The following is a 17,243-nucleotide window of genomic DNA, read 5'->3' as shown; positions in this document are numbered from 1 at the left end:
AACAAAAATATTTAGTCGAGATTAAGCTGAGCTGAATAGTAGCATCAGGAGAAACGTATCTCAGGAGGAATACAAATTGTGGACACACCTTTAGCAGAGTGTCAATGCATGACACTGTTAAATGAAACAGAAGTTTTTTTCAAGTGATTCTCAATTGTGATTTAGGCAGATTGGGGACCATCGAAGATCTTGAGGTTAACTCAATTTGGCCCCGAAACTACAATTTAGATACCAAGCAGTTCTGAATCACGCACATTGGTGTCGCTCGCAAGCGTCAGACTGCTTAACTCAACGAAGTTAATCCTTCTACAAGCTCTCACTTCAATGCGCACAGCCAGTGATCATCACAACAAGAGATAACACGCTTGAAAAGGTAAGAAAGTAACACTAAAATTTAAACTTGCGCGCGTTACACAAAATAAGTTGAAAAGTTAACCTACATTTGCGTACATACTAACACGTAATGCAAAACACAGAAGGTACTTTATACAGGGGCTTTTACTCAGCCTTCTTTGTTAAAATAAAACACACTGACTGTAACCTTTTGAAGTATTATGAAAACAAAATTAATCATACAAACAAATCAATGTCAGCTCCTCCGATGATAAGGAAAGTAAAACTTACAAAAACTGAAACACATTCCTTGTTCATCGGCAAACGACAAAACTAGAAAAAGTTTTTCTCAAAACTAAACACAACATTCATTCTTAGTAATGGCAAGACTGCACTCTCTCAGGTGAACTCTGGAGAGTCGTGCACTCAATACGTTACGAGGGTTGTGGTCTGGACAAAGGTATGACAAACCAACCTGTCTACCGAACTCAGTAGCAGCGACTTTTGACACTCGGCCACTGAACTCGAAGAAAGGCGCATTTTGGCTGCATCGCTTACCCCACCCGTTCGACCCGTCACCCTCTCGCCACGGTGGGGAACGACAACCTTTGTTACAGCTCAGGCATACGCTATGCTTCCCCACGTGATTGCTTCTACGCGGCAGCAAAAAAGATGAGACCTGGCGATGATCTTGGCGTCCGAATTTCCCTAAAACTCGGTTTTTCTTAACGGACTTCCCGCCTGATCTCAATCTCAGTGATGGTCTGAGATCAAAACATTTCCCAGAGAGCGTTTTCGCGACCCTAGCCTAGTCCTAAACCTGGCGCCTCGAATGAAGACGTCACAGCATTTAACGGCGGCTTTAGTGTGATTGGCGTCAGTCGTCTTTACCGCGTTACGCTTATGGCAGCGCCTCTTTCTGCAGCTTCTCCCAATACTAGCAGCCTCTACACACTTACCCACAAGTGTGCTGCCTTCTTTGTGTGGAGCCGAAGCTTCCAATTTGTTAGCTAGCACTTCCTCGGGCCCGTTGCTAGCTGTCTTTGCCTGTGACAGAACAGGAGTCCCGATGACTTTAAGGCTAACAAACGCGCCTACAGAGCTTTCGATTTGTGGGGGTCTATCGCTGTCGTGGATAGCCCTTTTTTCTGGCCTTCAAAGTCGGCCTCATGCTCTCGTTGACGTGATTCAACCTGATCCCGTGCGCTGCACAGCGGCTCCACCTCTAGCGCTTCATCATGCACCTTGGCGTCCTTAGCTACGCGATGGACCTCGCCCCCTAACTCCTCGCGATGCACTTAAGCGTCAGGCTCTGACCGACGCACTTCGTCGTTTTGTACTTTGCGACAGGCCACAGCCTCCATATCTTTTCGGTATGCCTTATCTTTACGCGCTTCTACTTCTAGCGCTCTTCGGGGAGCTTTATTTTCACGTGATTTCACCTCCATTACCTTCCTTACGTCGCGCCTCATCTCGCTCTCTCGGACGCACGTCGGCGTCCTGCACTTTGCGTTGGGCCTCAATTTCTAGTGCTTCGCTGCGCGCTCCAGTGCTGTACTTGTATGCTCGACTTTCGCAGTTGGCAGCACTCAGAACAGCAAAGTGTCGGAACACAGCGTGTTTAACCCTATAAAATGCATGCGCTTCCTCAGTGGATAAGCGCTCCAAAATGCTTGCGACTTTGCACGGAAGCAACATGGGAAGCTTCTCTGACCTTAAGTCTCGCTCAACACCTGCATCGTCGCAGACCTTTACAAAATTAATGTGTAAAGACACGATGTTCTCGTCCATTCTGAAAAGTTCAACCGATATGGTGCTCGCTGCCACTTAATAGCTTCAATTTTACGATCAAGCTCTTTCATTCTGAGAGCATGCTCTCTCCTTTTTCGACTCTCCTCAGCCTTCTATTGTTAGTGCCTTTGAAGTTTTAGCTCTTCACGGCTTTTCTCGGCCTTATACTTTTGCTCACAAATGAGCTCCCACAACTCGTCAGCTTCCTATGTCGTCACACTCTCTGCCCGCATCACCTCGAGAATTGCTTCCATTGTTTTAGTGGACCCGGCGGAAATCCCCACGGCTACAGAAATTTCCAGAAGGTCCTGCACAAGATACTGTTCCATCGCGATCTCGTCCCTCGTGATGCTCTATTATCATATTCACCGTACTCTAAAACTAATCTTGTGGTTTAAAGTAGGAGAATATTGAACTAAAGCAAACGAAAAAGACAAAACACTCTTCTAACATTTGCCTGTGCTAGAGAGGTCTGGCGAAATGAGTAGTAAGCGTTGGGCACTCACCTAACCAAAGTAGCCGACGATGGTCCAACTCCTGACTGCCGTCAACAGTGTCGTGGGTGTCCTCATGCCTGCAGGAATCCACTGCAACTCCAAGCCACTGAGATGGGGTTAGCAGGTCTCAGAGCAGCAAAGCGTTGAGGACAGGGGTAGCGTATCTCAGCGTAGCCAAACGCTATCACGGTGGTCGTACTCGTGCACAGATATCTGATCAGGCTTGCCAAGCGTAGGATATCGTATCCCACCACTGCCACCAGTTGTGGCGGATCCCCGCGCTGTTTACCAGTAGTCACTCCGAATCCCACTGCTGCCACCACTGTTACGAAGTCGGGGTTCAATGGCAAACCACCGCTGCCACCACTGTTATAAACTCAGGGTTATGATGGCATCCCACGGCGGCCACTTCTGTTAGAAATTCGTGTTCGATGGCATCCCAAAGCTGCCACTACTGTTACGAAGTCGGGGTTCGATGGCATCCCAGCACTGCCACCACTGTTAGAATATCCTGTTTGTTGCGATGGTAGCGGTGGCAAAGAATGGCAAGCAGACGGACGGACTTCGCTGAAGCCTTCGCTCGGAGGCGAAATAGGGCAGCAATCGTAGTGAAAACAGCAACAAGAAGCAGTGTTTACTATAGCAGGTTGTCGTTTGTACAGAGTCGGCCAGCACGACGATGTCGCCTGGGGCCAAATCCTTTAAACATGGGGCCGACACGGCCTTAAAGAATGTTTTCGACTCTTCTGCGAGACCAGTTCTCCGGTGCAAGACGGAAAAGGTGAAGCTTTCCAGGAACGGCACAGTAGCTCGGCAAAAGAAGCGACGCTTTGCGCGGAACTGCACGGTGGCTCGCCGCCGTTTGCGTATAAGGTGGCGCTGGGAGGAGGGAGAGTTCGTTGGAGCGGTGCAGGTTCTCGTCGGAACAAGCGCTCCCGAACGAGGACCTTGCTTCTGGCATAACACCACCTTTGCTTCGCAGTCGTTTGTTCGGCTAAGTCTCTCGGTTTTATTTCTTTTTAGTGGAACTTGTTTGCGGTAGGATTGGTGCGATTTTTAAATACATTTTTTGTTGATTACGCCAGTTTTATAGGACTCAAGAAGTTTAAGTTGCACATACCACTTTGTTGAAGCAGCTGTGTGCCTTTACATTTGAACGCGAGAGCGTTAAATAGCTCCTTTAGCAGACATTTTCGTCGGCACGGCAGACCATCAACACGCATGTGGATTGATAAGCCTTTCCTGTGCTTCTTGCAGGTATGCATTGGTCTAGCCGCATCTACTGTGTGGTCGCATTCAGCTATGGACACGGGATTGTGCCAGCCACATCTGGCTAACTATTGTGACGTCCCCGCAAACACGGACTGAACCCCAGTCTTTTCAAGATGTTTTCGCTCGTTCCTTAAACCCGCACATTAAAAAAGCAAATGAACCTTCGGTGTAACGAATGGGCATTCCGGAGTGGAGTACCTAGAAGGATTATTTCTGCTGTTCTCACGCCCCCCCCTCCCCCCGCGCAAACAAGAGGACCGGGCGGCGCCTTGTGGTCTACAGGCAGTGTGACAGTGTACGGTGGCAATCATCTGCGCGCACCCTTCAGATTTGTGGCATGGGGGAGCAGCAGAGCACCTTTTGTTGGTTCGGGGAATGCGACCCTGCTGCAGTGCCTGTGCCGGGTCTGGCCTGAGTTTCCGTCAGCCTCCGTCGCTCCAGAGCTTTCTGCGTTCTGCGCGGATGGCCACCCGCGGCGTTGAATGACGAGGAAGCGGCTGCGGATAACTTCGCGAGAGACACCGAGCTGCATGGAGACGTCGAGATTCGTCCTGGACATCGGCTCATCAAGTACCAGAAACCGGGGCAATTGGTTCGGCCGAAAACATTTTGGCACAACACTGCAAACTCCGGAAGTTGGCCATTACAGACGACGCACTTTATCGGAAGCATAGGGACCATTGTTTGCCCGTAATTCACGTGTCTTCGGACGGCTCGCCCATCTCTCTCCCTGGGGCTTGAGTTTGAACATTGTTACTTGCTCGGCTTTGTTTGGGAGAGGGTTTTTTACTGGTGTGGGCCGCGGGGGCGGCCGTCGAAGATGATACATTCCTACTGACAGAGAAATGTGTCGTGTCAACAGTGGCAATTGGTTAGGTGCCGCAGAGAGGGGGAATCGGGTCCTACAAAAAGGGACTACGAGACGATACGAGGAGTGTCAGAGATACGATGCGATGAGCTCGAGAGGATATAGAGACGGAATGGAAAAGGAAGATAACGGTGCGAAGAGATAGCGATGAGAAGCGATGAGATGATGACTGGGGCAAGGACGGTACGATGAGGAATGAAAGTTAGGGATAGGAGGCGAGTGAATGGAGCCTTACGAAAGAGGACTAAGATGGAAATCACTGAGAGGCACGACGAAGGCGACGATTACGAAGACGATGAAGACGCAGACGAATTGGACAATGACCCCAGGAAGAAGCCCTGAGCCCCGACTCGAACAGCCAGCTCCGAGGACCCCGTCAACATGAACCTTTCGTGAGAAGGACTTTATGCACCTTATTTAGATTAGCTTTGCGGGAAGGGAAGTGGCGTGTTGAGACATTGCGTGGTTTCATTCATTGATAACTTCATCATTTGTGTCGTCGTTTGTTTTCTTTATATATGCATACCCTTGTATTGTTGGAGTTACTTTCGTTATGTGCCTGCCCTGTGTCGAACGTCACGAGTGTCTAAATCATGTGTTATAATTCTTTGTAGAGGTTGACGTACGCGGGTATACGATGTTTGCAGTTGTAATAAATTAAATGAATCAGTAAACAGAAACAGGTCGTAGATTCTCTTACTTCCCGGCCCCAGCACGAATCCCTGTATGTGACAAGTGATTGAGACATAGCCAAGAGGGAATCGGATAGAGAAAGGGGTTGAGTGGTCTTCCCTCTCTTTGGTAATCGCTGGCGTAGCGGGGGACGTCTCAAGTGTTGGCTGCGGTGAGATTACTGCTGGGGCAACGGTGCCAGATTTCACCCTCGTACTAGGGAAGGAGAGGCGGCAAAATGAATGAACAGGCTACCAAGATGACCGACAGAGACGACCCACTAGAAATCAGCACGTTAATCTTAGCGGGCATGGTTCCATCGTTTACGGGAGGTGATACGGGTCCGGATGTTGGGGTCTTCTTGAAAATTTTGGAGCAGGTTGGTCACTTGGGTGGATGGCGTGATAATGAGCTGGTCTGCATAGCACGATGCAACATGGCAGGCACGGCGCACAATTTTGCGTGGTGGGATGATGGCGTCGCTGCGGCTGCAACTTTTTCGGAGTTCATATATTTGGCTCTCAAGAGGTTCGATACGGAGCCACTTATCTTTAAAACGGAACAGTTTTCAAACGCAAGGCAGAGGGCAGATGAGGAGGTGCGGTCATTTGCGAGTCGCTTGCGCATGCTCGGGACCGCCACCCTGGTGAGCTCCGATAGTGAGGATCCGGTTAAAGCTTCACTGCACCGCGAAATTCTAGCCGAACATTTGCTCTCGCAATATTTATTGGGCCTGAGGGATCCGGTCCGCAGATTTGTTCTCTTTCGAGACCCGAAAACGTTTGACGAGGCCATTGCCATAGCGGTCAAGGAGGAACAGAATGAGAAAGTGTCGAGGAGCCATTCATTACCCGTTCGATGCGTAGAAGAGAACACGGATGTTAATGAGATGCATAGCCGCCTTGACCGCCTCGAAAAACTTGTGGAGAGCTTGGCAGTACGCAATAAGGTGAAACAGAATTGGCAGGAATTCCTGAAGCAGCTCCCTTATGCCGGCGGGTGCTGTCACTGTGGCAGGTTTGGACACTTTTGGCGAGAATGCTATCGGTACCAGCGACGAAAGTGGAATTCGACGGGTGGCGGCCGCATTCACAACGACAAGGAGATAATGACAAAATTCGAATCTGAAAACCTAGACGCAACTCCTCCTCATGTCGGTGACGCGCTGAGGTCAATCACGACCGTAAATATTAGCGAGGAAAGAAGCTCCGTAAAAACGAGTCGCGGTTCACCGTGTGTGCATGTGGTTAATGTAATTTCCGTGATCGAGGAGGATGTTCCGCCATTCAGCGAGTGTGTGTTTGGGGGAAACGCTCGCACGCCGGTGCCACTGGGTGAAACAAAAGCTGTCGAGGTTGCTGGAGCAGATACAAACGGTTTAGCTCCGGTTTCTACCTCGAAGGTCCCACGAGACGATGAGGCATTACCAGTAGGAGTAGCAGATATGGAGTTGGATGAGAATGGGTTCTCTGAGGATGCAGTTGTCGGAGTCTTGGCTGACACGATGGTAGACTGAACGTTAGAGAGAGTAGATGAGATTGAGGAATGCCTAGATCGCAATGGGGTGGTTTTTTGTGGGGCCAAAGAGGAACTGCAGCGCATCGATGTACAGCGCACCAAGCCCGGGCATGCGCAGCGGTGATCTTATAAGATAGCTTCGCACATGCCCCACTCCGTGACTAAGTTGAGTAGGTGAAAGTTCGGACCATCGAACGAGGGTCCGGGACTCGGAGTCGGGGAAGAGGTCTGCATACGGGTAGACGCTGAGCGCTCGGGGATCGGCTAGGGTCATAAGAGTCCGCAATGTTGTATGTCATTTTATGTTCTAAGATTTCTGCTCAGTCATTGTGCTTGTTACTTTAGTGGAGACCTTGTATCGAAGTTTAATTTTTTTTTGATTTGCTTTGGCTTGTACACTTGTTTTTTTTTGTTGATTGTGTTTTGAAATGAGGCAGGTAGTTCGCTCGGTTATTGTGGTTTTGTGTTGTTTGCGGCATCTGACGTTGATCACTGAGCGAGTGGTTCCACCTGAAATCGATTAACACATAATGATGCGGGAAGAACATATAGTCAGTGAATGTGGGGTTACCGAGATCTCGCCACTTGTCGGAGAGGAAGGTGAAAAAAGGGACTGTTTTAAGAAACGAGAAAGTTTAGAAAGTTCAAATTGAAATGGGTTCATGGTGTCTCCCCGCACGGAAGTGCCGCACCTCGTTAGGAGCCTGGGAGCGTCGTGATCGGTATTGATGTACCATGCCCAATGTCACAGTTGCATTGGACCGCAAATACGCTACGTTCTCAGCCAATCCGAACACGCAATTCGTGTTGAAGATCCCTTTCCCTCACCGACAGGTGCAGCAGAGGCCGGGCAGGAGATGGTATGCGAGGGTGATTCAGTATTGCTGCCCGTATGACCTATGTTCTCCCGAACTCCCGCTTTTCGTCTGGTTTGAGATATTCGATGAGATATTAAAATTTTGTGCATGTGTGGAATGAAAGCGTACTGAAATGTGTGTATCCTCTGTTCGATTGTGCCGAGAGTGGACCCTGCAGGCGAAGTGTGTGATGTACTCGCATGGTAGTGAACCTTCCGCGCACATGACTGAACGCTGCGTGCCAAACAATCCGACAAGCAGCTGTGACCAGTGTGCGTTTTGTCCACGCATCATCCACGAGTTTCTGCGGTGATTCTGAAGGTTTCAAGTGTGTTGTGCGCGGTAGAAACACGAAAATCAAACTGCTTCGTGGTGGGTGATGATTCAGCGACAATCACAGATTGGTTCCTCTCAGCGAAGCGCTTATGACAAGGCTGAATCACAAGTGTGCGGTGTTCGCATACCGTATTCCTAAGACTGCCGCAATATCTCAATTTCGCTGCACAAACCGAAGGCGCTATGCGCCCGCATTTCTCGTGTTTGAATTTCCCCGCTGGGAAAATTCTTCTGCAAGATGAAGGGATTGTGACGTCTCTGCAAATACGGACTGAATCCCGGTCCTTTCAAGATGTTTTCGCTCGTTTCTTAAACCAACGCATAAAAAAAGGAGATGCACCTTCGGTGTAACGAATGGGCATTGCAGAGTGGCGTACCTGGAAGGATTATTTCAACTGTTCTTACGCCCCCCCCCCCCCCGCGCAAACACGAGGACCGGGCGGCGCCTTGTGGTCTACAGGCAGTGTGACAATGTACGGTGGCAATAATCCGCGCGCTCCCCTCAGATTTGTGGCATGGGGGAGCAGCAGAGCACTTTTTGTTGGTTCGGGGAATGCGACCCTGCTGCGGTGCCTGTGCCGGGTCCGGCCCGACTTTCCGTCAGCCTTCGTGGCTCCAGGGCTCATTACTGCGTTCTGCGCGGATGGCCACCCGCGGCGTTGAATGACGAGGAAGCGGCTGCGGATAACTTCGCGAGAAACACCGAGCTGCATGGAGACGTCGAGACTCGTCCTGGACATCGGCTCATCAAGTACCAGAAACCGGGGCAATTGGTTCGGCCGAAAACATTTTGGCACAACACTGCAAACTCCGGACGTTGGCCATTACAGACGACGCACTTTATCGGAAGCATAGGGACCATTGTTTGCCCGTAATTCACGTGTCTTCGGACGGCTCGCCCATCTCTCTCCCTGGGGCTTGAGTTTGAACATTGTTACTTGCTCGGCTTTGTTTGGGAGAGGGTTTTCTACTGGTGTGCGCCGCGGGGGCGGCCGTCGAAGATGATACATTCCTACTGACAGAGAAATGTGTCGTGTCAACAGTGGCAATTGGTTAGGTGCCGCAGAGGGGGGAATTTGGTCCTACAAAAAGGGACTACGAGACAATACGAGGAGGGTCAGAGATACGATGCGATGAGCTCGAGATGATATAGAGACGGAATGGAAAAGGAAGATAACGGTGCGAAGAGATAGCGATGAGAAGCGATGAGATGATGACTGGGGCAAGGACGGTACGATGTGGAATGAAAGTTAGGGATAGGAGGCGAGTGAATGGAGCCTTACGAAAGAGGACTAAGATGGAAATCACTGAGAGGCACGACGAAGGCGACAATTACGAAGAAGATGAAGACGCAGACGAATTGGACAATGACCCCAGGAAGAAGCCTTGAGCCCTAACTCGAACAGCCAGCTCCGAGGCCCCCGTCAACAAGGACCTCTCGTGAGACGGACTTTATGCACCTTATTTAAATTAGCTTTGAGGGAAGGGAGGTGGCGTGTTGAGACATTGCGTGGTTTTATTCATTGATAACTTCATCATTTATGTCGTCTCGTGTTTTCTTTATATATACATACCCTTGTATTGTTGCTGTTACTTTCTTTAAGTGCCTGCCCTGTGTCGAACATCGCGAGTGTCTAAATCATGTGTTATAATTCTTTGCAGCGGTTGACGTACGCGAGTATATGTTGTTTGCAGTTAGTAATAAATTAAATGAATCAGGAAACAGAAAGAGGTCGTAGCTTCTCTTACTTCCCGGCCCCAGCACGAATCCCTGCATGTGAGAAGTGATTGAGACACATAGCCAAGAGGGAACGGGATAGACAAAGGGGTTGAGTGGTCTTCCCTCTCTTTGGTAATCGGTGGCGTAGCGGGGGACGTCTCACTATGAATGGTGGACCCTAATCGCATCGGTTTTTTCGGTGACGCTGGTGCAGACTGCGTTGCTTTGTGATGACGCCGCTTTGCTCCTACACGACTCTCTTCCTGAGGTGCCACTTGTTCACCACGTGACGTCGAAACGCTACTTCATAAAGAATCAACTCCAGGCCTTCAGTTTTTGTGGGCACAGCGGACCATCAACAAGCATTTCGATTCATAAGCCTTTCCTCAGCTTCATGCAGGTATGCATTGGTCTAGCCACATCTTTTGTGCAGTCACATCCAGCTATCAACACGGAATTGCGCCGGCCATATCTGGCTAACTATGAAGGGTGGCTCTTAATCGCATTGCTTTCTTCAGTGACGCTGGTGCAGCGTACGTTGCTTTGTGATGACGCCGCTTTCCTCCTTCATGACTCTCTTTTTGAGGCGCCACTTGTTCATCAGCTGACATCGGCACGCTGCTTTATAAGGAATTAACCCCAAGCCTTCAGTTTTTGTAGACATGGCGGACCATCAACAAGCATGTGGATTCATAAGCCTTTCCTCTGCTTCATGTAGGTCAGTGACTACTGTTGCACAATTAAGGGTGATTATCGTGGTCTTGTGGTCTTGCCGTGGCCCTAACAGTGCATCGCTATTGTCAAAAATTTGTTTTGTGTGTGCCTGCTCGCGCTGTGCGGAGATGTTGAGGTAAATCCCGGCCCCTCCAGCAGCAGTAACTCCCCTGTATAATCCATGCTCAAGGATGTATTCACAGGGCAAAGTAAACTGACTAGGGAAATAACGGCGCTTAAGGAACAACAGGCTAGCACAGAAAGACTGGTGGCTGATCTTGGAGACAGGCTTTCTGAGCTAGAAAACAAAGTTTCTCGTGTTGATGACCTCGAACAAACTGTTGATTCTCTTGAAGCAAAACTGACTGACTTCGAGGATAGGAGCAGACGATCGAATATGGTGGTATTCGGTGTATCTGAAGACCTGAATGACGTGGAATCAGTCCTTAAAAGTAAAGTTCTCGAAGAAACTTTCGTTGCAAAGATTGGCATTTATTGTAAATCTATCCGTAGAATATATCGACTTGGAAGGCTGGGCAGACAAAGAAATAGCCATAGTATATTTCCAGGACTACAATGAAAAGCAGCTGGTACTGAAGAATGCTTATAAATTGAAAGGCTCCACTATATTGATTCAGAATTACTATTCCCGAAATACAATAATAAAGAGAAGACAACTATGAAACAAAGCAAGGACTGAGAAAAAACAGGGGAAAGTTACCTCAATTATTGACAATTTTCGGGTGGGCAATAAGCTTTACTTTTGAGATGAACAGAAAAACTCAAGAATCCAAATTCAAGTTGACCAGGGCACTTCGCGGAATGACTGACGCGTACCCTCAGCAACTAAAGAATTGTGTGTTCTAAACATTAATGCTCGAAGCATTGTTAACAATTTTGAGAATCTTGAATCGCTTATTTTGAGTTACACCCCAGGTGGTATAAATTTCCGGAGCCCTCCACTACGGCGTCTCTCATAATCATATAGTGGTTTTGGGACGTTAAACCCCACATATCACCATCATCGTCATTATTTTGAGTTACAGGCCTCACGTAGTTGTTTTAACTTAAACGTGGCTGCATGACGATATTGATGACACAGTTCTTTCTCTCCATCTTATCAGACCTTTCGTCGCGATAGGTCTTCGAGGGGGGCGGGCGAAGTTGTAGTTTCAGTTAAAGAAAACATATCTGCTGTTTTCTTACGTCAAGCGAATAACTGTATCATTGAAACTTACATGCTGGGCTAAATCATCTTTGTTGTTTGCTGTGTACCGAGCCCCTAACTCACCTGCCCAATTTCTTTCTGACCTTTGCGAACACAATGCATCCTTTGAAAGTACCAATGTGATGCTTATAGGTGATTTTAGTCTCCCAGGCATTGATTGGGAGAACTCGTCCTTCTTTGTCGAATCCAACTTGCACGTGAACTACCTACGTAACATTTTGCTTTATCATAATTTGCAGCAAGTTGTCAAACAATTGACACGTATTCATGATACGCCAGCAACGATTCTCAGTCTTTTTTTGTAAGTCGATCAATTGAAAAATTTTCTGTCTCTGTTGAACATGGCATTTCGCACCATCAACTCGTGTATTTCACGAGCTCAGTGAAACCTTGTGACATCGTTAAAAAGAACACAATCACTATTAAAGATTATTCTAGAGCCAATGATGAAAGTGTTTTAGATTATCTTGAAATATGTCTTGACACTTTCCAAAGCCATGATATTACTGCACCTTCGAACCATTTTGAAAAAAATTATCAATCGTTGCCTCAACAATTTAATCCCGAGCAAAACTAAACGTACATGTTAAGCTACTCCCTGGATGACAAGAGATATCTTGCAACTTAAAAGAAGAGTTAAGCGCTTAAGATGGCGATGTGCTTCACGTGAAGCTTTTCAACACATGCAAGATAACACAAATCTGAAAGTGAGCCATGCTAAGCATTGGTACTTCCAGCATACTCTACCGGAGTTTATTCAGTTTATTCACTCCGCGCTACAAAAATTTGGGGCTTTCTAAGAAAAAAACCAAGAAATTATCCACATTGTATACGAGGGAATCATTGTTAACAAAAGGCACAACATTGCGCAATATTTTAATGAATACTTCCACAGTGTTTTTAGTTTTGATGCTACTACACTTCATAACCGTAGACCTTACTTCCCTGCTCTCGATGCTGTATCTATGCCAGGTGTCGTTTTTTTTCGCTACTTAACCTTAAAACTAAATCTTCCCCAGGTCCAGATAATATACCTAATTTTTTTCTGAAAAGATATGCACAAGCGCTAGCATCTTTCATAGCTCGTATATTTCAAATGTCCCTGTCTTCAGCTTCACTGCCTACTGAATGGCTTTCGGCACGTGTTGTAGCCGTACTAAAAAAAGATGACCCCACACGATTAACAAATTATCGCCCTATATTACTAAACTCGTCATGTTGCAAACTACTTGAACATATCATAGCTAAGAAAATTAATAAGTTTTCAGAAGATAACAGCATACTGTCGTCCTGTCAACATGGCTTTCGCAAAAGTTTCTCTACTACGACACAGTTACCAACAGTTGTTAGTGATTTCGCTAATGTTCTTGAGGGATCAGGCCAGGTTGATTTAATATTTCAAGGTTTCAAGAAAGCGTTCGATCTTGTATTACATAGCAAGCTTATTACTAAACTAGAATCGATTATTCTTCCTGCCTATTTAGTTAATTGGGTGGCTGCCTATCTACTTAACCGCAGTCAGGTCGTTTTTATTATTGGCCACTCATCTGAAAAGCTACCAGTCTTATCTGGTGTGCCTCAGGGCAGTATCCTTGACCCCTTAGTATTCTTAATATTCATTAGGGACATAACCAACGAAATTCATTTCCCTTAAAATTAGATTATTTGCGGATGATTGTGTACTTTATAATAAAATCAAAAGACATGAATTTAAAGTATCACTCGCCAATAATCTTCAAAGTATTCTTTCCTGGTATGATTGGTCGAGCATGCAGTTGAATGTCAGTGAAACAGTATATATGTCTATACCTAGAAAGAAATCTGAAAAAATTTCTTTTGGATACAAGCTGGGTTCCGTAATGCTTTCAGAAGTGAAGGAGTACAAGCACCTGGCAATCACAATAACTAACAAGCTTAATTGGAATGCGCACATTACCAACATATGTCACTTTTGGTTCAGAAAACTTTGTTTTCTCAGACATAAAGTAAAGGATGCACCCTCTAGTACAAGGTTAACGGGTTATACATCACTAATTTGGCCTAAACTCGAATACTCCAGCATTGTCTGGGATGCGTACACAAAATTTAATATTGATAGACTGCAAATGATTCAGCGTAAAGCTGTTAGGTTCATTTATTCTAAACATTGTTAAGACGTTTCATGGCATACACTCGTCGATAATCCACGACAGCGACAGTCAATGCGGGGACCAACTCTCTGCACGAGCTGCTCTTCTTCTTATGAAAAGGGCAACCCACTAGAAGGCACTGGAGAGGACGACCCACTGTTCGAAGGCTTTGCCACCACTACCCCGGGTACGAAAAGGGAGCCGCCTGGCGACCTAATAGGTGGTTACATTGAGTGGGGCATGGTAGTCCTGGAGGCGCTCCACGTTAACAATGTCGCGTCCTCGACGGCGCATGTCCGAAGATGGTTCGATTGGTTTAATGAAGTAGTTGACAGAGGAAGTGCACTTGACGACACGGTAGGGGCCTTCGTATTTGGGCAATAGTTTTGAAGATAGGCCAGTTGCGGTGGTAGGGATCGAGAGCCAGACGAGCGCTCCAGGGAGGAACGTGGGCGCAGTAGTGCTGGCGTCAGCGCGAATGCTTTTTTGCCGCTCTTGATCGTGCGCAGTAAAGGTCTTTGCAAGCTCTCGACACTCTTCAGCAAGCTTGGCTGCAGCAGAAATAGGCACCCACTCGGACGGATCTGGCTTGTACGGAAGTATAGTGTCGATGGTGTGCGACGGGTGCCTTCCATATAATAAAAAGAAAGGCGAAAAGCCAGTGTTGCTCTGAGGGGCGGTATTATATGCGTAGGTGACGGAGGGTAAAATGGAATCCCAATTTGTGTGATCAGCGGCGACGTACTTGGAGAGCATGTCGCTGTGCGTACGGTTGAAGCGTTCGGTGAGGCCATTCGTCTGTGGGTGGTAAGCAGCAGTTTTGCTGTGAACAACGTTGCACTCTTTAAGAATGGCTTCAACGACTTCAGACAGGAAGACGCGGCCTCAGTCACTGAGCAGTTCCTGGGGTGGACCGTGTCGCAAAATGAATCGTTGGAGCAGAAAGGAGGCCACATCGCTCGCTGCAGCCGCGGGGAGAGCGGCCGTTTCGGCGTATCGCGTGAGGTGATCCACAGCGACAATGGCCCAGCGGTTACCAGCCGACGTCAATGGAAGTGGCCCATACAAATCGATGCCAACGCGCCCAAAGGGCTTGGCTGGGCAAGGTAGAGGTTGCAGACCTACCGGTGACAGGTGCGTTGAAGCTTTTCGGCGCTGACAATCTATGCAGGAGCGAACGAATTTCTGCACGTAGCGGTACATGCCGCACCAAAAGTACCGTTGGCGAATGCGGTGGTAAGTCTTCGATACCCCTGAGTGCGCACATTGCGGATCGGTATGAAAGAACTCGCATATATCAGAGCGCATACTGCCAGGTATGACTAGTAGCCACTGGCGGCCGTCATCGTTGTAATTGCGCCTGTGGAGGAGGTCGTCGCGAACGGCAAAATGATGGGCTTGACGAGGCAACGCGCGAGTGGATGGAGTGGATGGATCAGCCAGTAAATCTATCAGTGAGGCGATCCATTGATCCTTGCACTGTTCAGTATCAATGGTATGAATGCTAATAGAAGAAATGGCAAGGTGAGACGCTGAGTTGTGGGCATTGTCGTCAGGCAAGAGACAGCACGACAGGGCGTCAGTGTCAGCATGTTGCCTTCCATTGCGGTACAGCACGCGGATGTCGTAGCCTTGCAGGCGAAGTGCCCACCGGGCGAGACGGCCTGAGAGATCTTTCGATGACGACAACCAGCATAGTGCGTGATGGTCGGTGACGACATCAAATGGGCGACCATACAAATAAGGTCGGAACTTTTTAAGGGCCCAGACGATTGCCAAACATTCCTTCTCGGTGACGGTGTAATTAGTCTCGGCCTTAGTAAGCGTACGGCTTGCATACGCCACGACATATTCTGGGAACCCTGGTTTGCGCTGCGCAAGGACAGCGCCAAGGCCGACACCACTGGCATCCATGTGTACCTCTGTAGGGGCCGTATAGGGTCGTAGTGGCGAAAAATGGGAGGCGACGTCAACAAACGACGGGGCGTTGTGAAAGCGTCTTCGCACTGTGATGACCACGAACGGAGAGGCCCGTTACTTCCGAAAAGCTTCGTCAGTGGCGATATCATAGTCGCGAAGTTTCGAATGAAGCGCCGAAAGTAGGAACACAGCCCTACGAAACTGCGGAGTTCCTTGACGGATGTCGGCTTGGGGAACTCGGCCACGGCCCGAAGCTTAGCTGGATCAGGGAGAATTCCGTCCTTGGACACGACGTAGCCGAGTATTGTCAGCTGCCGAGCTGCAAATCGGCACTTCTTTAAGTTCAGTTGCAGACTGGCGTCACTCAGACGCGTTAAAACATGCCGTAGGCGTTGAAGATGCGTCGAGACGTGTGGAGTAAAAATGACGACGTCATCGAGGTAGCACAGGCACGTGTGCCAGTTCAGGTCATGCAGAACAGTATCCATCATGCGCTCAAAGGTGGTGGGCGCATTGCACAGCCCAAACGGCATGACGTTGAATTCGTACAAGCCGTCGGGGGTGATAAAAGCGGTCTTCGGTTGAGCGTCCTCAGCCATAGGTACTTGCCAGTACCCTGAGTGCAAATCAAGGGATGAAAAGAATTCTGCTCCTTGCAGGCTGTCAATCGCGTCATCTACCCGCGGTAGTGGGTACACGTCCTTACGAGTGATCTTGTTGAGGCCAACGTTACTAGAATAGCTTCCGTTGTAAAACTCTCCGCCAGCGCCCCTGCTGCCGGTGTCTCCACTCCTCTGCCCGCCGCCAGATGGCGGCACCGCTCCATCTTGCTCCGCAGCAGACGCTCCGCCGCAGCCGGCTGCGGCCTAAATCTCTCGCGGACGGAGTGTTTGTGGCTGTTTCACGCGTATTTTCACGTCTTCTGGCGTTCTGCGTTAAAGAATTTGTGATACCAGGTGAAACCGGTATTTACCCACAGCGGCTTGGTTTATTTCCTCGCGTATTTCACTTCAAAACTGGGTCTCCGCCACTGTTTCAGGAATGTAGCAGTTAAATACACGGGTACTTTTAAAGGCAATTCGATGATGCCCGCATAAAGTTTGTGAAAGTGCCAGAGGCGCCCGAAAAGTGTTTACACTCTGGTCAATTCACACTTCATTCTTTACAGGCTGGTATCGCGTGCCTGTGAAAGATGTGCGGCCGTTCGCCTGTTTCCGCCACTATGAAATGGTGGCTAATTCACTCCTGAGAAGTAATGAAAAAATATTTCCGTCCTGATTTTTAAAGCGGAGATTATATGGCTACGGTTGCATGTACTTTACTGTCCGGGGACGAGGGCTGCCACTGTCTCTGAAGCGCGTGATGCGTTGGAAAAAATAACGTCCGAT

At 48.3% G+C, this 17,243-nt stretch overlaps 1 protein-coding gene across 7 annotated transcripts in view; it reads left to right on the top strand.

The window, feature by feature from the left end:
• The window catches only part of LOC142771998 (uncharacterized), a 371,379-nt gene extending 357,022 nt beyond the window's left edge, over positions 1-14,357 (top strand). For all 7 annotated transcript variants that reach the window (XR_012886228.1, XM_075874065.1, XM_075874063.1 and 4 more), the window contains one exon: positions 3,879-14,357. Coding sequence is in view for 6 of the 7 variants with exons in the window: in XM_075874065.1 (XP_075730180.1) it covers positions 5,672-6,949 (1,278 nt within the window). In the remaining variant the exon portion in view is untranslated. The remainder of the gene's footprint in view (positions 1-3,878) is intronic.
• Positions 14,358-17,243: the final 2,886 nt, after the last annotated feature.

The sequence above is a fragment of the Rhipicephalus microplus genome, chromosome 9 (genome assembly GCF_043290135.1).
Source record: "Rhipicephalus microplus isolate Deutch F79 chromosome 9, USDA_Rmic, whole genome shotgun sequence".
Classification (NCBI taxonomy): domain Eukaryota; kingdom Metazoa; phylum Arthropoda; class Arachnida; order Ixodida; family Ixodidae; genus Rhipicephalus; species Rhipicephalus microplus.
The sequence above is the reverse complement of the archived record's forward strand: the minus strand, read 5'-3'. Positions and strand labels throughout refer to the sequence as shown.